The sequence below is a fragment of the Strongylocentrotus purpuratus genome, unplaced genomic scaffold (assembly GCF_000002235.5).
Source record: "Strongylocentrotus purpuratus isolate Spur 01 unplaced genomic scaffold, Spur_5.0 spur5_contig_837, whole genome shotgun sequence".
NCBI classification, from domain to species: Eukaryota; Metazoa; Echinodermata; class Echinoidea; order Camarodonta; family Strongylocentrotidae; genus Strongylocentrotus; species Strongylocentrotus purpuratus.
Genome location: NW_022145543.1, coordinates 459,959 through 481,865, shown reverse-complemented (window position 1 = coordinate 481,865; position 21,907 = coordinate 459,959). Strand labels below are relative to the sequence as shown.

The 21,907-nt window shown below is 34.0% G+C and overlaps 1 protein-coding gene across 2 annotated transcripts; it reads left to right on the top strand.

The window, feature by feature from the left end:
- The first annotated feature begins 152 nt into the window (after positions 1 to 152).
- Positions 153 to 18,330, top strand: LOC577398. 2 transcript variants are annotated; one of them, XM_030986232.1, is made up of 18 exons: positions 153 to 384; positions 1,276 to 1,366; positions 2,085 to 2,215; positions 2,914 to 2,953; positions 4,634 to 4,798; positions 5,178 to 5,228; positions 5,525 to 5,733; positions 6,199 to 6,360; positions 6,752 to 7,544; positions 7,950 to 8,028; positions 8,468 to 8,611; positions 9,528 to 10,111; positions 10,921 to 11,102; positions 11,553 to 11,798; positions 12,364 to 12,549; positions 12,849 to 12,903; positions 13,338 to 13,394; positions 14,173 to 16,902. In XM_030986232.1, the coding sequence occupies exons 1-18, from the start codon at positions 344 to 346 to the stop codon at positions 14,377 to 14,379; spliced, it is 3,423 nt and encodes a 1,140-aa protein (XP_030842092.1). In that variant the 5' UTR covers positions 153 to 343; the 3' UTR covers positions 14,380 to 16,902. The 2 variants fall into 2 exon arrangements, with proteins under 2 accessions (XP_030842092.1, XP_030842097.1); XM_030986237.1 differs by lacking the exon at positions 14,173 to 16,902 and adding an exon at positions 18,038 to 18,330 and having other exon boundaries at positions 155 to 384.
- The last annotated feature ends 3,577 nt before the right edge of the window (positions 18,331 to 21,907 follow it).

Below are 21,907 nucleotides of genomic sequence, written 5' to 3'. Positions count from 1 at the left end.
CAGAATTGATATTAATTTCGGGGATATCTGTCCCATGTCATTGCTAATATCTGACTTGAAATACAGACTTTTTAAGACTGTCGGACGAATAGCAATATTTACCAAGGGTGAGGCGTCTCCCTAGCTACCAAAGGTTGTGTACGACCGTACACATCGCATCGATTGACAGGTGTATTTTTTCGCGTGCAGCCTCATTGTAATTTTATCAATATAGCTCAACGTGCAGAGACGCTAGCTTGCAATTAATCAATTATCTACCGGGCTGTATCCAAGACGATATTTGCACCTTGATTTCTTGGACATATTAGCATTTTGGTGATAATTGCTTGGACTAGACCTCAAGATGTCGTCGCAGGATGTTATCAAGAGCACTGCGAAGAAATTGTAAGTAAATATATTTTAGTCTGACTTAGAATATAGACTTGAGATTGGTACGTTACGGATTCGATCATCCTTAATAAATGTTTTGATATATCCAACTGCATCAGTGCAGTGCATGTCTGTCTGTAAATTATAATATTTGAGCTTGACACACATAAATATAATTATGTTGATTCTACACTGATACATTAAATGACAGGTGTCAGGTGTTCTATAACGTTTATCATGGACTACTTGCTATGAAGTATATTTATTGAATTTGACTTTGAGCAATTTTGCTGCAAGATCTTTGAAACCGCATCAGTGAATGGAATTGGAAGGAGGTTTTGTTCAAATGCTGAGACAGATTGCTATTAAATGCTATTTTGACTTTAACAAAATGTTAATACCAGCTAGAGTCGAAATTGAATATTAGATCTTCTTTTTATTGAAGAATCTGACCTAGTCTAAATCATAATGAATTAATCAGATATGTAGAAATTTAAGTTATAATTCACCTAGCATGCATCTCTTCAGTGGTCAACAATTTTGATTGATTCATTATATATTGACAGTTTTGTTTTCATTACTTAAATAATTAGTTTGCTGTCAATTTATTTTGCAATATTCAATTGACTGTTCCCAATATACATTCTTAATACACATATTTATTTTTTTGGGGGAGGGGCAGATATACTTTTTGTTCTACAAGCTGTGACATACCTTATTATTATATTATATCCCAGGGGTCACTTAATATGTCCCTATGATAGGTCTATGTCTACGAAAATTGAAGGCCTATCACAATTTTTGTTCATCATATTTTACTAGAAAGATGTACATGGATATTTTTACTTCATTCTCATGGTGTTGATATAATTTCTTTTATTATTGTTGTTTTGCTTTGTTTTTCAGAAAATATTACATGGAGGTAAAACGTCTGGAGGATGCCTTTGATCTCTCAGGACCAGATAAACCACAGAGGCATTACCCAACTCTTAAACCGGTAAGATTCTGACTCAGAGTATTATCATTTTTATTATTGTTATTATCATTATTGTATGTACTTAACTTAACTTTAATCCATCGATGTTGGTACGACAGCGTCTGTTCATCAATCGATTGAGTTCCTTTACATCAATACTTCAGTTTGTTGTGGTTATGTGTCGAGGTGTGTGTGTCGAGGAATCTGCATTCTTCTTCTAGTTATACTTCAGGGTCATATACTGAAGGTGATTTTTTTTCCAATAGGTATCGAGTTGAAGGCATTTATTGATGGGGCATTAACCACTTCTTCAGATATTGTAATCACTGTTATAATTTGTCATAATCTTTATTATTATTATTATTATTATTATTATATTTGTAGTCAACAAAATGAAAAACCAGAACATTTATCAATGGATGATATGGGACTTTACAAAATGGGTTGACTTAATATTTTTCCTCGAATGAGATTTCTACTGTATAAAATTGTTCATTCTACAAGTTCTTTTGACAGTTGTTGTAATGATTATATTTTTTCAGACATCATCATTTAGTTATTTGCATACAGAGAAATTTCTCTCTTGTTAATAAAGATCTTGATAAGCTTTCATTATATATATAAATATATGTGTATTTGTACCAGTAATTGTATAATCAAACATTTTTACAGAATGCAAACTCCTATGTAATGGATGTTAAAAGTAATACGTGTATCTGTATATCTTCTGTCTTTGCAGCGGCCCACCCTCCTCTATGATGGTCTTCATGATCGATCTTTGAAGCACTACTTTAAGAGCCCAGAGGTCAAGAAACACATGACCCAGATGAGACCAAAATCTAGTGCAATGGCCACTGAGGATAAAGTCAGGTAATGTGAACACACCTTCTAAGACATACACAGTTCATTTGATCCATGTTAACATTATGTAGAGCACGCAATGTGAAATCAACTTCTCAGCGTTTATATATCCGAGACACATATCATTCTGTACATTGCATGATACAGTACAGTTATCTATCTAACGGTATAGGTATTTTGAAAATCTGTCTCGCAACCATTAGGATGAATTGAACATTTGTTTACAGATTGAAACAAAGTGCATACAAGAACAACATAATTGATCTGCTCTTCTTTGGAAATGTAGAGCACTCAATGTGAAATGAAAAGTCAGTCGTTCCAACTCATAGTTCATAAATGTAGAGCACTAAAAACGCAGTTGATGATGTAATGTTTGTGTTGAGAGTATAAGTCAATATGCACACTATCCCTATAATGTTTGAATATACTGTATTATATACATGTATATGCCTTGTGATAAATACCAACGGCTACACATATACATTCTTTTCTAAAAAAACAAACACTTTTGTTGGGCAAATTTGAGCTTGTGTATAAAAGGAAACTTAGGATTTTCATTAAAATTGGAGTACATACATGTATGGCAAGACCAAAAGTATAATATGCGTATAAAAGTGAGTGACCATGAAAATCCTGTGCAATATGGCCCCTTTCTCTCTTTCTGAAAAATAGTGTATTGATTTATGATTTTTCTATTTTATTTGCAGACGTGATGTGGACAAATACATGAATAAAACACAGTACACGGTAAGTACTTTCTTTGAAAATAGAAATGTGTCGTTAAAATGGTTTGATGCCTACTACCGGTACTTATTTTATTAAACTGTGTTTTGATATATACAGTTCATAATTTGTTAATCAGTGAGAACTCTTTAAGATATGTGTTAGAAGGATGGAAGATACATGTTTGAGGATATTTTGATTATAGGCGTAAATCTTCCATTACATGTATATTTATCATAATTTGCTGGTGTGTCAAAGTTTAGAGTGCATAAACTTCTTTCATCTGAGTTTGATACAGCAGACATGAAATTTTCTTTGAGTATGACAATTTGATAGCCTAAACACTCATCCATGTTTATGTGTCTTTTAATTGTACAGGCCTATCAAATATGACACCATATAATTGCACCTTTTATAACGGAAATGATAATATATAAAAATAACCACAATCTGCTTTTACTTTAAGCTGAAAGCTTAGCCCTAAACATTTTGTTTGCCAGATAAAATTGGATGGCTTTGTAAGAAGCAAATTAAATGCATAATGATTGAATTATATGGACTGTGACGTAAGATGCAAAATACTGGTAATGGTTCTGTGCTTCTTTAGAGAATGCAAATTGCAGGTGTAGTGAAGTGTTACATAATACAAGACCAGGATGAGATGTTTCGGAGACAGAGTGATTGTATTTATAGTGCTTCCCTTTCAGGGAAGATAGATGTGTGCTGTAGTTAACCGTGCTTCAATGGGTACTGCAGTGAGTTGCAACTAGTCTTTAAAAATGTATTGTCCACTTATACTGCAGAGTAAAACTGCAGAAGTGATTTTTGGGGGTTTTATTTTGTAATATATTGTAATATATCATGTACATAATTTTGCATACATTTGAATAAGTTCTGTCCCATAATTGAAAATTAATGAGGACTACAAATGTTGTCACCTTCTCAAAAGTAATTAGATTATAAAATATATAACAGGATTGTGATTTTATTTAAAATCTTTTTTTTATCATTTTTTTCTGAGAAAAAGTGTCTATACTAATAAAATAATAATAATAATAATATTCATTTGTAAAGCGCAATAACTATGTGGATATATTCTATTGCGCTGCAAGAGCTTGTAAATGCTGTGCTATACATACTATATGAACAAGTGAGTTTTCAGTTTTGATTTAAAATTGTCTAGTGATGGGGCTTTCCTTATTTCTAGTGGTCATTTATTCCATAATCTAGGGGCAGCACAGAGAAATGACCGATCCCCCAGAGTTACTTTGGTTTTATATGGGGGTATTTGCAACATAAATGTGTCTTGTGTACTACGAAGGTTACGACCATGAGTTTGAGACTTGATATGCAACAATTCAGTAACGTAACTAGGCGTTTGACCATTTAGAGCTTTGTAGACTATCAATAATATTTTGAATGTAATTCTCTAATAGTAATGAATGAATGAATTGTTCAGATGATACAAGTTATTTTGGACAAATTTGGAGTTTATGTCTTTGCAGAGATATATACCGGAAGAAAGAAGCAAGCCATATTTATATGTGCATCTTCCATTTTCAATGTCTGGGGAAAACATTGTCTACTTTTAAATGAGAGGTTTTGACCTACGGAGAAGGTAATGCTATTTTTTTTTGTTAAATCTATATCCCTGCATGATTAATCTTATATCAAATATTTCTTTTATTTTTGTTGTCCTTACAGAATGCGTATTCTACAATCGTCAGACCCAAGGCTTCTGCTCCTAAGAAGAGGCGAGGTAACTTCCGAGGCGGCCCTCTTATGTTGAGGTCAAAACATGGCCCTTACCTTTCCAAAGGAGAGACAGAGAGATTGGTCAACACTGCTACCAAACTCCTTGTTGCATCGGTAAGTTTGAAAGAATTCCCGTAACCCTTTGGATATTCATTTATTTTTTTTTATTTCATGAAGATCTGTAGAGAGTTATATGAAAATGATGAATTGAAGGGATAGAATATTGTTTTTCAAATTATTTTCAACAATTATATTTTCATCCAATTTGAATAGTTCATAAAATCTCCTGAATGTGTTAACACAATCAGCAGGAGCATGAGTTACATGGTTCTAGTCTATAGCATTTCCTGTAATTCTTTTTGCAATTTCTTCCTCTAAGTATCTGTTCATTTCTTCACATTGCTTTATATTGTACTGTCTAGGTACAAAAAGAAGGAATTATTTGTGAAAAAACATCTTTTCAGCATTGGTTACCTATTTTTCTTCTTTTTAGGAAACAATCCCGATTGAGAATGGCAAAAAGAACAAGAAGTATTCAGCAAGGGTGAGTCTTTTTTTAAATAGTATAGTATTTGCATTTGTATTATGTTTAGAATGATAATCTGAATGTTTTCTATATTTAGTGCGTTAATATTTGAAGTTTACTCATGCTTTCTTGCTTTGTAAAGTATCTTTATGAAATGAATTTAGAAGAAAAGATGTTATAATTACCTATTTTACTTGTTTGAATACCATTTTGGTAAGAGAAAACATTGTCATTCATTTGGTCTGCTCTATTGTGGCTTTAAACATTTGTGACTAAAAATAAATAAATTTGTAATTGGTTTGTTTATTTATTAGGTCTATGCTACACAACAGATGGGACCCGGGGGTAGTCTACCAATCATCGAGTCCTCTGCCACGTATCCACCCAGGAGGCCTGATAGGCCCAGGTCTACCTATGGCATGAGGCCCAAGTCTGCCATGGGCATGGATGAGAGCAGGCCCAAGACCTCAAGAGGAATGAGACCCAAATCTGCTGTTTACAATCCCAGCACAAAGCGATATGGGTCAGTGTCAGGGTTCCAGTCTTGCCCTATGTTAATTACTAGAAAAGGTTGTCTGTACTTCCATCTTCTTGATGTATGTATAGGCCTACAACTGACTAGTAAAGTAGTTCTTAAACTAGGCTTTGTGTGGAAACAAAATATATGTGTCCTATTGTAACAATGTCATTACTCCCTATGCAGAAAATCTTGACAAAAGAGAATTCTAATGTTAATTCTTATGCAAATAACACCTTAAAAGTATACAGAGTGTGAAAAGATTAAATGAAGGAGTTATGTTCTATAATTCACATTTCAGTATCCTATGAGTTAATGCTCTGTGAAATAGTTTTATAATTGATACATGAGTGGCATTGGAAGATGATTACTACCATGTCATACAGTCGCAAAACTGAGAGAACAAACAGTATGACTATCACTTTTCTAACTTTAAATCAATAAGGGATTATTGTTTTTCATTTATGACAGGTATGACCAGTACGGGCAGAGGATCCGTATCAGGCCTACCCCGCCCCCTAACCATTACGAGGCCTCTGAGTCAGAGACTGAAGACGATATCTCAGAAGATGGCCCAACCAGTATGCTGGTTCCAGTTAGGAGTGGTACTTCACAGACCCCTGAATGGCTCAAGTATGTCATCTTGCTAAATATATTCTCTACGTTCTTGATGCTTGAATTTGTACTGTTTTATTTAGGAAATGCAGCTTTGATGGTAGTCTTGAACTTTATCATTAGATGGTTGAAAGAATATGCCATTGATGATGACAATGTTAGAAAGAAAGTCCTGTTAATTAATATGTCAGTATCATGTTGATTAGGTTTATCTGTAATGTTCAAACCTGGCTTAAGATCAGCCTTTGTCATTTGAAGTTACTTGGGTACATTATGACAGTCTCTCACCTTTTTCACATTTTTAATACTAAGCCAGAAATTAATCAGATAAGACCCATCAGAAATATGCATTATTTTGAAACCAGTAATCTGCAATGAATTAATGTGAAGTAAATATTTCATCTTGCAGCATTCAGATGTCCAAAGTTGATATGGCTGGAGGAGCTATGCAGTTGTATGATGATGATATGGAGGAGGAAGAGGAGCAAGATGATGACAGCATCTACCAAGAACCAACGATCCTGCAGAACGACTTGGCTTTAGTCAGTTACGACAGCACCACACAGACCGGTGTAGAAACAGCCATGCAGACAGTAGAACGTGAAAACACTCAAGAAACGCAGACGCGGCGTGCGAACACCGTCGAAGCACTAACCGACCCATGGCAATCGGAGATCTCGATGCAGACCGATCCCCCTCCTATAACATCAGGCACGCAGACGATCCCCCCTCCTCCAGAAATGAGTACGCAGACGCTGCCCCCACCTCCAGAGATTTCAACTCAAACAATCACCCCCTGCCCTGAGATCAGCACGCAGACCCCCTCCTCGGGGCCCGCCATGTCCACACAGACCCTCCCCGAGATGAGCACGCAGACAATACCCGAGGCAATCAGCACACAGACAGATGCTGCCCCTCTTGAAATCTCAACCCAGATAACCCCTGACCCCACCCCTTCTCCTTCAGAGGAGGAAGAGGAGGAATTGGACGATTACGATCACTTGCGACATGGTCCGCGACTGAAATCAGGAAAGAGGACTGTATATGAAATGGCGATCCACACTGGTAACAGATTAGGTGCAAGCACGAGAGCTGATGTGCATATTATACTTTACGGAGAGAAGGGCAACACAGGAAAGATCAAACTGAAGCAATCAAAGGAAACCAAGGATGGGAAGAAGATGAAGTTCCAAAAAGGACAGGTGAGTAGTCTCAAGTTTAATGCTACCCACTTCTAAGCAATAAGAATATTTGATATTTTTATAACACACATATCCACCACATAAGGTTCTCGAGGTGCTTCAATTTTTACCAGGCTCTGCTAGACTGCTGTTTTAAACGCTTACAGCATTCAAGGAATTCCTTCCTACCAATACCCATTTAACACCTCAGTGGAGAGTTGTAATTGTAGATTGATGAATTGCCAAAGGAGGAAGCCATGTGGACCACATTCTGATGACATATCCACAAAACCACAGCACCTCTTAATCTATTCACCAATTTTATGTATCAGCCTGCAGAGAAGCATTTGTCATTTTGCTTTTCAAAATGAAATTAATTCATTATAATCTACTTTATGACGGTTTATTGTGTATTTTTGTTTTCAGATTGATGTCTTTAAAGTAGAATCCTTCTACGTAGGCAAGTTGGAGTGCATAACCATTGGTCATGACAGGAAAGAATTGGGTAAGTGTTATCAGTAGTATAATTTGTACAGATAATATGCAAACACTTTAATTTATGCTTAAAAAATTTACTGATAATTAACTTTTGTGTGATTTTTACGTTATCACCTTTTCTTTTATGAGGAGTTTTCAATTGAGCTTGTTAATGAAGATGATAACAACAATAAAAGAAAGATACTTCGATGTTTACTCAAAATAGAAAAAGATTTAAGTTTAATGTATATTTCATTTGAGATGTTCAATGTTCAAAAGAAAAGAGAAGGGGTGTAGATTAAGAGAAGATAGAGAGAGAGATTGCAAGCGGTCTCATATTGACACATAAATGAAGGCTTGCGAAGTCACAGCCTTCTATATTGTTTATATTTTGCATAATATAATGACCGCAAGTGAGCTCTGTAACATAATATTTGTGCTAATGTTTTTATGTGGCTTTTCAACAGGATGTGGTTGGTTCTTGGATAAGCTGATGATCAGGGAGTATGGTGATGATATCAGCTATGAGTTTGTGGTTGAGAGGTGGCTCTCGGCTCAGGATGAAGACGGCAGGACGGTCAGAACTCTACCGGTTACTAACATCATCATGGGTAAGGCAAAGAAGTGTTTTACAGTCAAACTTTCTGGAGCAACTACTGGTATAGAAACACCACCTTTTTGTAGAGACCTCATTCTGTACTTCCCTTGAGCAGTTTTCTCATTGAAACATTTACTAAAGGAAACCTGTATATCAAGTCCATCTGGCTGTTTTTCATTTTTTCTTATGTCGTCTGTATGTAAAAGTTTGACCCTATGTTCGTCTTAAATGATGACTAGAGTATACTTCGCTGATTCAGCATAGCGTTTCTTTACCTTAATAATATAACATATACAGTCAAACCTGTCTACAGCGACCGCCCAAGGGAAACACAAAAAAGTGGTCTTTGTAGACAGGTGGCCTTTGCAGACAGGTTCCTTTAGTACATGTTTCAATGAGAAACCATTTTCAAGGAAACAAAAATTGTGGTCCTTGTAGACAGGTGGTTACTAAAGCAGGTTTGACTGATTATATATTCATGTAAATATTTGTATATCATAATTAATTTCATTAACACTGTGGAGTAGTTCAAGTAATGAACATTTCATATAAATTATATACTATGTAGATATCCCACCGGTGCCACTCATTTTGTATAAACAACAATTATTTCAATATCATGTCATTGTGAAATGGGTGCAAGAGATAGGTCTCTAGATTTTACTGGAAGATTAATACAATTAAGATCCCCAACCTATTTAAAACATTTATTTCTTTATGGTATTTATTTTTTTCTTTTCAATCATATGATTAGTAGTGATTATTTAAATGGTATTTTTTACCCGCTGATTGATCTATTTAAAAAAAAAATTAATTTATACTTGAAAACTTTCGATGGTTTCTCAATATTTTCCCTTGTTCCTCATTTCAGAACTGATATGTCACTTTCCAAAATTAATGTGAATGATCTCTGTTTTACCTTCATATAGATGTTTCATCCAGTGGATCAGACAGCGAAGGCACAGACTTTGTTGAACGCAGTGATGACAGCAGCGTCTATACCAACACTGATCCTCACTTGAGCCAGATTACAGAGACAGATGGTGGTTCTTCGGTTAGATCAGGGCGCAGGAGAAGGCACCGCAGGAGACGTGCCGCTTCAACGACAACTGCCACTGAAACGGAAAGTGACTCTGATGTCAGTGATACAGAGAGAAGTGGTGGAGATCGCACAACAGATCATACAGACAGCAGCGGGAGTGGTAGTAGTAGTAGCGATAGTGGAAGCAGTAGCGGGAGTGAAACGGAGGGTGGTGATCGCAGTAGCAGGAGAAAGGGAGGGAAGGGTGATGGGCACAGTGACAATGAGGGGAATGGTACCAGCAGGGGTTTCTTCAGGGGTGGGAAGATGGAAGAGCCCCAGCATTCAGAGCCATTACCGACAGAAGTAAGAGATGCATCGATATCAAGACCCAAGCAGTCAACACCCATCAACTCCAGGCATCCTTCGCCTCATCCTCCATCCTCCAGTGATGAGAAGAAAGGGACTGATGTCTTCATGAGTGGATACCTGGTAAGAGGGGATATATTATCTGCTTAGAACCTGAAGGGCAATAAATCATATTCTTAATGTTAAAGACACTCAGTAGTTAGCTCTCATGGGGAATTCAACACCGTTCAGGTGTTTACCCAATAAGAGGTGCTTTCAATCACCAGAAGTAGCCTTCAGTTTAATAACCAGCAGGCCTTATGTAATGTACTGCATTTTCCACCCATTTCCCCACATGGTAAAGTCATTATCTCACTTTTCCCTCACCCCGAGATCTCCAATAGATGAGGGGGTATTTCTTGATTGGCCTACGAGTTCGCTGTGTGCAGACCTAATACCTGTACACACGTTAATGATTTTTATCTACCAAGTCTGGTGTCAGCGAATTATGGCCTTTGAAACTGACAAGTGACTCCCTTTAAGTTCACACCCTTCTACCTGTCAGCACATTATGCATGTTAGCTATGAACTAACATCTCAATTGGATGGCCAATACTCTTTCTTTGATCCAAATATGTACTTCCTAGCCTGACAATTATTTATATGTCATCACAGTAGAAATTCAACTTATTGAAGAGATTAGTCACCCTGACTTCATTGGTTTTGCAAGAAAATTGCAGATAGTATAATGATACATGAAGGCTGGAGGATTGATGAGAAAACAATTACACAGTTGAAAACAGCAATGTGTTGTCTGTACAAAAAAATGACACTTATTATGGTATTGTGCTAATAAATCGTTTTTCATTGTTTGAATAAAATCTATGTATTCTGTATTAATGCTACAGTATGGATTGTTATAACCAATTTCATCATCACACTTTGTTTTGCAGGCTGGCATCAAGGCAAAGGAAGAGGCAGACAGAAAAAGAAAAGAGCAAGAAGAAGAGGAAGAAGAAAGGAAGAGGCAAGAAGAGGAGAGGTTGATGTCTGGTCCATCTATCCATGATTGCTGCAAGAAAGGAGACCTCGACAGAATAAAGGCTCTTATCACACTCAAACCAGAACTAAAGGAGTAAGTCTAAGATTTTAAAAACAAATAGCAAAACAAAAATTCATTTATTAACTGCAAAGAGTTTTGAAGTCTCTGTGACATGTAATGTTTTCCTGGATTAAATTGTACATTGATATTGTAGTAGTACAGAGTCCCTTCAAACAAAATCATTAATATTTTTGACATTCCATTGTCACACAATCAACTTCAAACTGCTTCAAAAGTTTATGTACTTTTTGAGTCAGAATTTTTCATTTTCTGTTCTATGTTCTCATGTTTTGAAATTACAATTATATTAGTGTTATGTTTTCCTAAAACATCTAAACCATTATTTATTCGGTTTTGGAGATTGATGAAGAGTTTGCTTCTTAATTTCAATGATAAAAAAGTATTGACATCTCTTCTATTTGTCACTTATTTTGATGAAAAATCTGAATTTTAGTAACATTATTTGTCTTTTCTTGCTTTCAGTACTCCTGATGAAAGGGGTTGGACACCACTCCACTGTGCGGCTGGCTCCGGCAATGCGGACATCGTCAAGTGGCTGATCGTCAGTGACGTCAACGTCAACATGCTCACCCCTACAGGCTACAACGGAATGCACCAGGCTGCCATGAATGGCCATGTAAACATAATGATGGTACTGGCCGCTATGGGGGTGGACGTCAACTGCAAGACGGTGGATCAGCAGACACCTCTCCACCTAGCTGCTATGAGGTAAGGATGAATTTTTATCTAATTAATATTTTAAAATTCTAACATCCTTTCCAAATATTGTACAGATGTTGTGAATAAGTCATCAGAAGTTTAATGATTTTTTTTCAAATGGCATGTGGCATCATTGATATGTTGTTAGAATATAGATCCTTATAAGATTTGAGAACATAAATGGGAGATATGTATTAATGATATTGGAATTTACTCTGATCAAATTAGCGTTGTGCTCTCACAGTGATATTATGGGAGGAATTCTATGGAATACCAGGGAGGTTAGATAGTATGCACATTTTTTTTTTCACCGTACCTCCTATTCTTAGACTATATGTTTGTATGTCAGTTCTTAAACCAGCAATGAAAGCTGACGTCAGAGTCTCAATTCATAAAGTTAAATTTTTACTGTGATACTCTTTTCTTTCCTTTTTTTCGATCCATACGTAATTAATTCTCTCCTCATATTCATTTCTTAGCTGATGTGTCATATGTTTGAGACCGGTTTCATTTGCATGACAAGAATTCTTAAATATCGTTTTTTTTTTGTGTGTGTGTGTGTGTGTCTTTCCAGTGGTCACATCGATTCCTGCAGGTGGTTGGTAGCGAACAAAGCCTGTGAGGATTGTGAAGACATCATGGGTCGGTCAGCCCTGGACCTGGCCTCAGACTACCAGCAGACCGAGGTGGAGAAGTTCCTCAAGTCCTGTAGAAAGGACCTCAAGAGTGAAGACAGCTCACTCTCTCAACTCAGAAGCCAGTAAGTATAGCCTCATATCTTGGAATACCTTGAGAAGCAGAACACCGTAAGAATCTTTGACAGTCTCTGTTCATAGATAGAAGAGATTTAAAAGATAGAAACAAATATTTGAGGAGATTCATTGATTAGTACATGCAAATACAGTATAATGTTGACCTGTGATATCTGCATCCTGCATACCAGCTTTGTGTAATTTTGAAAAATGCTTTAAAGCGTACACAGTTTTATATTGGACTCTAGCCTCTTGTTTCTATATTTTACTAAATAAAAGCTTTATTTTGTTTCATTACAAACTACAGGTCCCCAACCAGATCTTCTAGTCAAGACGTGAATAATGCTGGACAATCAGAAGAGGTAAGATCAGTCAAAATGTGAACATTTTCTAAAGAATCTGGAAAGAATATTGACTAAAAAGTGATTAACTGCAGAAAAACATGAATAGGATCACTGCTACTTAAGAACATGGGAAATAACTCACCATTGTAATGTAAGCAGTGTAGCGCTTGATCATGCTTTTAATGGTAATGTTTTGTTTCTGTTTTACAAGTTTGTTTATTTTTCACTTCCATAAAAATGGAAAATATATGACAATACAAATGGCATTAAACTAAGTTACATTTGAAAATGAATTGCATACATAAAGTAGGAAGGCTACAAAGATTTTTTATATCTTTTTAATGTGATCACTTTCAGTAGATATTTCACTCGACAAGATAATCGATTTCAAATGCAAAAAGAAATATCTCAAGCTTTATTCAATTTCTGTTTCAATTTTTTTTCAATTCCAGATACCAGATACCGACAGACCAGTTACCCCCAAACAAAATGAAAAGCAAGCTCTTATGGTAAGCAGATCCCTGTTCTCTATGTTATTCATTTCATTTCATTTCATTTCATTTCATTCCATTCATCATATAAAAACATATATAATTATAACATTGATATTTACAGATAAGTAAAGAACATACAAATAACATAACAAAAGAGAAACACAAAACACAATGATATATACGAATTAGGAAACTGACAAGAAAGAACAGTAAAGTCTTTTGTTTTTTACCCTATAACACTTAACACCTTACAGCTAACACCTAACATCTAACACCTGATTGCATATAATATAAAACTAATAACATGCTATTCACATAAAACGTAATTGTTTGTATCTCTTTTTAAATGTATTTAAAGTTGAGCTTGCTTTAATATTAGGTGGTAACTCATTCCTTAAAATTGGTCCTTAATCATTGAGAAACTTGTCAGAATAGTAAAAAGGAAATACATGATATGACTTACACCTTCATTTGATACAAATTTGATCCCAGGTTTTCTATGCAACTGATTTTAATCCATTTAGGAAAAGCCAAGAAATTACTTGATACTGATATACATGCAGCTTCACTAAAGGTTTATGTGGAACCCTTTGGAATTGATTTGTATCCAGTTAAAAACTTCAGAATTAGGAAATAAATGAATATCCTTTACAACTCTGTACATCTAATGTATTCTGTTAGAATGTGAGCCGTGAATTCCTCACTAGTGCAGATCATTATGATGTGGAATGATAGGAATATTTTCACTAGGGAATGGCGATGGTAGATAAAGTTTCCTCTTTGTTTGTGTCAGAATCCTTTGACGATAGATTCTAACACAGTGGAGTCACAATCGGACCGATATCAACCCCCAACAAGGGACTACCGGTATTCAGGATGCTTCAACTGTGGAGAAAAAAACCACGACAGGAGTGAATGTTGGCACGACGGCATGCTTCAATGTCATAATTGTCAGAACTTTGGTCATAAGGCCAAGTTCTGTGCAGAAAATAATTATTAATTTAATGGCCATGATGAGTGAGCCTAACCCGCAGCTCTCTCGGCTCATAGTTATCTCTCTCCCGAGTTACTGATACAGTGCTTGTAATTGAGAAGCTGACATGAATAGCACGGATCATGCAAGCAAGTGATTATTCTGCTGATGAACATGCAGCGTCTGTGTGAACGAAAATTACACATCATTAAATAAACATGAAGTCGATAAGATGGTTAGGCTACATATCTGTCATACTTACAAACTGACAATCTCTGACTCTAACAGTTATCAAGATGAATTAACCTCTTTGCAACTCTAATGATTTTGAACTGAATCATATTCACTTCATCTCGGAAAATCATGATGAACAAGACACTTTTTGTTGTCCTTATAACAATGATGAGGATGTAGTTTCTTTTATTTATCACTTCTGATATTCCTTATATTAATGATGAGATTAGTACTTCTAACCAAGGTGACTCAACAAAGAGTGGCTAGTATTGTCGCAAATCTCATAGTAGAATAAAGAGAAACTGTGGATAATTGCGACTTGCTCATCTAAATATACGATTATTTTGCTAGTTTGCTCTAATTTTGATGATTTACATGTGATTATATCGGAAAATAACTTTGATGTTATTGCATTGAATGAAACTCGTTTATGTGAAATAATATCAGATGATAAATATACGCATTGATGACTATGCTGTGTACAGAAAGGACCGTAATAGACAAGGTGGGGGAGTGCTTTTATATATCAATGACAATCAACTTAACTATAAAATCAGGTTTAATCTCATGATTAAGGATATTGAAATGGTAAAATTAGATAATGAGTCATTTGCACTGAATTCAGGAATGAAAGCTGGAATTATGTTCTTAGTGCAGGTGATCCTGATCAATCTGTAAATTAATGCATGCACTTGTTCGAAAAAGAAGAGTTAAACTTGATAGACTTCCATGGATCAATGCAGATATACTGAGCTTGATGCGTAACAGAGATGCGATGAAACAGAAAGCGAATTAAAAAAAAAACATTGAAAGAAAATGAAGAGAAAGAAAGTGATAAAAATGAAACAATATTAAAGAATGCAAGGAAAAGGAATGTAATGTCGAAGAAATCAAAGTTACTGAAGAATGGTTAGATTATAAAACGATGACAAATTATGTATGTTAAAAATTTAATCAAAGTAAAATAGAAACTTTTCGTTATCAAATTGAAAACTCATGTCATGACATGAAAGGAACATGGGCAGTGTTGAATAAATTATAACTCTGAAATGGTCAGGTATTATAACTTGTATAAAAAATGAGGAAGGAGATATACTTAACTAAACTATTTCTCAATAACTAAATGAGTACTTTGTCAGCATTTGCCAAAAACTTTGCCAAAAACTTTGCCAAAAACATTCCGTCTGCAAATAAATGTGTTGACGAGTGCAGTCTGCATCTGTTAACGGTATTTCAATTTCAATTTCAATTTCATTTATTTCCACAGATTCATAAAAGACAGTTTAAATTACAATCAAATATAAAAGCATTACAACAAAAGATGAACCTGCAGAGGGGGTGATCAAAAACCACAGAGGTTTATCGGGGATCATCCCCTGCTTAAAATTACTATTTTAAAATACAATAGTTTTTTTTTAAATTAAACAATAACACATACAAAAACATATAGATATTAAATGCAAATCTATGTGTGGGGTGAGTAGTGGTGGGTTGGTGGTACCAAGAAATACAATATAATGTCCAATTTTTTTTGCCAGCTGAATGTGGAATTCCCCAAGTATCCATTTTAGGACCCCTGCTTCTGATATAACATGTGAATGATTTGCCACTTGGCCTCAGTCACTGTAAAGTTTGCATGTATGCTGATGATATGGTAATACATTGCTCGGCAAATGATACCATAGAATTACCGGTAAGCAGGAAGATAAATGAAGATCTAAAATATGTTAAAAAGTGGTTGATATAAAACAAACAAAATTTGAATATAAAGAAAATGGAATACATTTTATTCGGTACGAAAGAACGTCTGGATAAAGGTACAGATACTGATTTAAACATTACTATCAATAATTCTTTGTTAGTCTCAAGTTAGTAAGTGTAGACGTCTTTGGGTAATTTTAGATGAAAGCGTTTTCATGGCAGGAACATATTAATACTATTCATAAAGAAGCAAGTAACGGATTATATACGGTATGCTCAAATCTTTAAGAAATATTGTAAATGAATATGAAATGAAATTGGTTTATAATTTACTAGTATTGTCTTAATTAAATTATTGTGATGTAGTTTTAGGCCGATGTGGAAGTACAAAGAAAAACAAATTACAACAAATTCAGAATAGAACAGCACAAATAACGAATAGGTCCTTGGTTTTCCTCATCAGGTAAAAATTTAACAAGACTAAAGTTGAAAACACTTAACAATAATAGAAAAAATAATGTAGCAATTATGATGTATAAGATTGTCTCAAAACAAGCTCTTCAATATTTAGTAGAAAGTATGTGACTTTTACATGTATGTGTTGATTTGTTTTGTTTTAAAGTTTTACTTATTTAATATTTAACATACACATATATATATATATATATGTTCTTAACATATTTATTATCTTTTTATACTCCGTTTTGTTTCTACTATATATACCAACAGATTGTGATGTTCATAACTAATTTTAATTGTCTGTCTTTTAGGCATAGCAATATAGTTTTAATTACCAAAGTCTTTCAGCTTTAATTACAGTTTTGGTGATGCCGCCCCCAGTGTTCCATCTTTTATAGGGTCAAAGGTTGTATTTTAGGGGTTGTATTGTACATGTGTCGCTCTGCAGGTCACATGTCTTGACACATTTCTTTAAATTTATTTAGATAGAGATATTAGAGATGCATTGTACTCTAATCTGCACATATATTGTTTTGGTGATGCTGCTCTTAGTCTTGACAATAGTCTGAGCCACTAGTGGTGATCTCTACTTTTGTTTCAGGGAGGGGAGAGGTGATCTTTGTCCCTCTTTCAAACATGCGCGGTATTACAGATTGCAATATTTCTAGATTTCTATATATTGCTGTGTTATGGTTGTAAATTTGTCAGTGTTATATTACTTTTGTTCATATGTCATGATTTTGTTGCTATTTATCAACACGGCCCTGATAGAGACCTGTCTGTGAACTGTTTCGGGTCTTTACCGTGTATAAATGAAATAAACTCAACTCAACTCAACTCAACTCTAATTTATGTTTCAATTCTACTTTGTTTAAATACTTTTCAATTTCATGCTGATAAATCCACTGTGCTGTTTAAATAACATTTCTTTCTAGATATTAAATATAGACTTCCTACCAGCACTTGTCTTAATTGAGCTGTCGTATTATCAAGCAATCTGCTTACGATGACAGTCCTTCTTCCTCAAATAATTTCATAATGTTTGAGGAAATTTAGTATTTATGACAGTTTATCATTTTGTTTTTGAAAAATAACAATTGTGTTACGGTATATATATTTGCTTATTTATGATTCATTGTCAGAAAAATGCTGATTGTACTTGTTATTATTATCATTATAAAAAAAACTATGAATGCAATAGATAATCAAATCAAATCAAATCAAGATCATTAGGAAGTGGAGGAAATGTATATTAATCTCTCCTTTTATTCTCTTTTCTTTCGTGGCGTAGGCGAGGCAGAAATCTTTCCATGAGCAACAGAACAAGATGTCCACAGAAGGGATGAGCTTCCTAGACAGCATCCGAGCAGAATATGAAGATAATACTCAAGAACAGGCAGCATTTTAATATATAAAATATATTATCATAATAACTATAATTAGTAATAAAAATTATGATTACTAATTATTAAATACTAATTATAGTCGAACCTGTCTACAGCGACCGCCCAAGGGAAACACAAAAAGTGGTCTTAATTGTAGACAGGTTCCTTTAGTACATGTTTCAATGAGAAACCATTTTCAAGGGAAACAAAAAATGTGGTCCTTGTAGACAGGTGGTCACTAAAGCAGGTTTGACTGTACTATTATTACATCATTTTAATATATAAATTATATTATCATAATTACTATAATTAGTAATAAAAATTATTATTATTAGTAGTAGTAGTAATGATCATTTATAATAAAATTATATTATTGTAATTGCTATTAGAAGTATGTATTACTAGATATCCTAAGATCATTTGTATGACCTACAAATTATCCTGGAATATCTAGTAATTATCTTAGTATTTCATTTTTAAGTCAAAGTGTGAACGATACAGATACCTAAACATGAGCAGTAATATATAATTCCTGTCCATCATACTTGACATTTCAGTTGTGTTTTAGTGTGATAATTAAATAAGCAGACAAATATATATTAAAGATGCATAAAATTTCATTTGTATCATATTTATCTGAAAATAGAAATTGGGGATTTTCAATCGGAAGTTACTTTTAAGTTGAAATCCATAAAAATGTTTATGAAAGAAGATGAATAAGTTTAAATGTTATTTCCTTGTAGTTTATGTGTCTCCTATCACGCAATAACAATATGGTGTCTGCATATTTTTGCTTCCTGATTGGAGTATCCAGCGAATGCAAACAAATTTGAAATAAGTTGCAAGCTTTGACTGAAAAGTAATTTATTGTTTTGTTTTATCAAGATAGTGAGAGTACCCGTAAATGTTCATAGGCTGATAAATACATTTAAAGTATACATAAAGTAGAAGGAAGGAAATCATTTTCACTACTTGAAATGTTTTTTTCCCCTTCTTCCTGGAACTATATATTAAACTAAATGATATAGTGAAATAGGACCTATCATGATATATTGGAGATTACGTGGTGCACAAAGATGCTGTTTTATTTTGTGCTGGAAATGTAGTCATACAAAATGTCAAAAAGAGGTCATTGTCAAAATATTCAGGTGGCCATGTGAACAAATTCTGTATTTTCTTACCTGTAGGCTGAAGGGTTTTCATTTTCATCATGTGACATTACACATTATTTAAGGCAATCAGGTGGTCATGTACTAGGCAGCAGTATGCAGCCTCATCTTCATTTGTAAATGTCAGGTTATATTTATTTTGTTATGATATGTATAAGGCTATAATTTGGACCAAGTATATATAACGAAAGGTGCAAAATTTTGTGACAATATCATTAGTGAGATATAATCATTCTTTGTCAGGTCAACAAGTTCAGATATATTCATCATTTTTACTTTCAGTATAAACCTTGATTAAATGAGAGTAGCAAATCAGAAATAGCCAGTACTAAATGCGATATTCAATCTTACCAGTGTATATATTCGGTAATATCTTGGTGTATAATTTCAGTATCTGAAGAATTGTATTCGATTTAAGCTACCTAATCAATTTAAGACTAGCTAGATGAACTGAGATATTTTTTAGAGATGCAAAAATGAAATGTATCCATTAATCTATTTCTTGATATGTTTCCTCTTAGCTCAGTTTTAATCTTAGATATTTATAGTTCGCAGTAAGTAATAATAAAAATATTTTACTATGTTATGGACTGATGTTTGGAATTGATAAGTGACAGATCAAGCTACGTTTGTGTGCTACTCAACAAATGACTGCATCTTAACATTATATTTGTGCTGGCTGGTTAATCTCTTTCAGAGTGATTTTAGACTTGAATAAGACTACAATTTTCCAATATTTTTATTGTACAAATACAGGTTTACTTTGAGCCATATTTTTGTAAAGATTTTGGTAAACGGCTTGCTTCATAATCATGTTAGTAATCTCATCTATGCGTATATGATGAGGCTCTACAAAAATGGTTGAATCTCCATAAATCTTGTTTGTTTGTTTTTTCCTCATTTTGTCATCTTCTCAATTTTTGTCATATTTCCAAATCATATTTTTATGAGGTCAGCATCCTAACAGGAAATTATATTAATCTTTATACATGTCTCCTGAAATTGGTTCTTAGGATTGTAAATATATATGACTTCAGATTGTATATATACATTTATTTCTTACTCTTTGAGAATTCTGTGGGAATAATTGCCAAGTTTAAAATATGGTTTCTGATAATTTGTTTATAGCACATTTAATTTTTGTTTCTTTTCAATGAAACAATCATTTTATTTGACTTAGCATTTTTGTCAATGACTGTTTGCTCAACTGAGAATAAACATAGTCTTTCAAATAGACTTCTAATGAATCTTGTTTCTTCTTTTTCTGTATATATCTATATTTCATCAATTGATAGTGATGGCATCGTTCAAAAATCAAATCATACAGAAAATATGACAGATTGTTCACAGTCTTGAACATTCAATCACATAGGCCTACTTCATCACAAAGGCACAATATAATTATGTTCAAACTAGTAATTTAATAATGAATTTTGAATCAACATCTTTGAAAAGGCATATAAGATCCGGTTTAGTTATCTCCCTTAGATTCTAAAGCAGTAGAAACTGGTATATACTAATGAAAGCAAGTTTATACATAATGTTGATTATATACACATTTCCGAATGCTATTTTATGGATGATAAGGTGGGGCTCTATCCTATGGAACTTTTCTTAACGATGAATGTATGACAGAGGGTGTGTTTTTGGTGGTATTTTTTGCTTACCAATACGAAGCCCGATTAATTTTCATTTCATTTCATTTCATTTATTTATTTCACTCTCTTTTAAAAAACATCAAAAGTATATACATGTTCGTTCATTATCAACATAAGATAAAAGGAAGTGGGGAATCATGAAAGCCAAAATTGGCTTGATGAGAATGATCCCCAAATAAATACTAAGCATAAACATAATTACTGATATCCACACATCATAGAATAATCATTGAATATTCAGATTCTATGGAAAAGTGCAAATTTAGGTGTTCTCGTATTTTTTGAGGAGGTGGGAGGGGGGGGGGGCGGGTCTGCCGAACACTTTACTTTTTTTATAGTATCTACCGTGAATAAGCCAACTTTATCTTCAGGCGCTTGGAAAGTAAACTTTAAATCATTCAATCTATATATGCCTCACATCCTGATTTATTGCTTACTCTCAATAGACTTTATATTACGTGAGAAATGCAAATTTGGGGAGAGACTCACCAATTTTATTGATAAATATTGGCGTCTTATTCTGAGTCGGGGGTATGGTTTCCATGATATAAATCAAAACATCTCTTACAACAACATCTTATTCCAGAAATTACAACTACAACAAAATGACAATTTTTGTGTCCGACGAATTCATAAAAACATGAAAGAGCTATAATTGATATTCGTCGAAATGATTGCATTGCTAATGAAAAGAGAGGCTTATATAAATTATATTGTCCTGGAAGTACGTGCAATGAAATCTACTTATATACAAAGTCACTTTGACAGCTCTAGCCGAACAAATTAATTAAGGGAGAAATGACAAGTATGATAAAATATATTCAATAATACATTAAACAGAATGCTACATTATCTAGATTTTATTTCACTATAATCGTCTCTGACTTAGGCTTATGATCGGAATAGTCTCATGTTTTTAAACAACGTTTAACGTTCCGGCATTAAACTA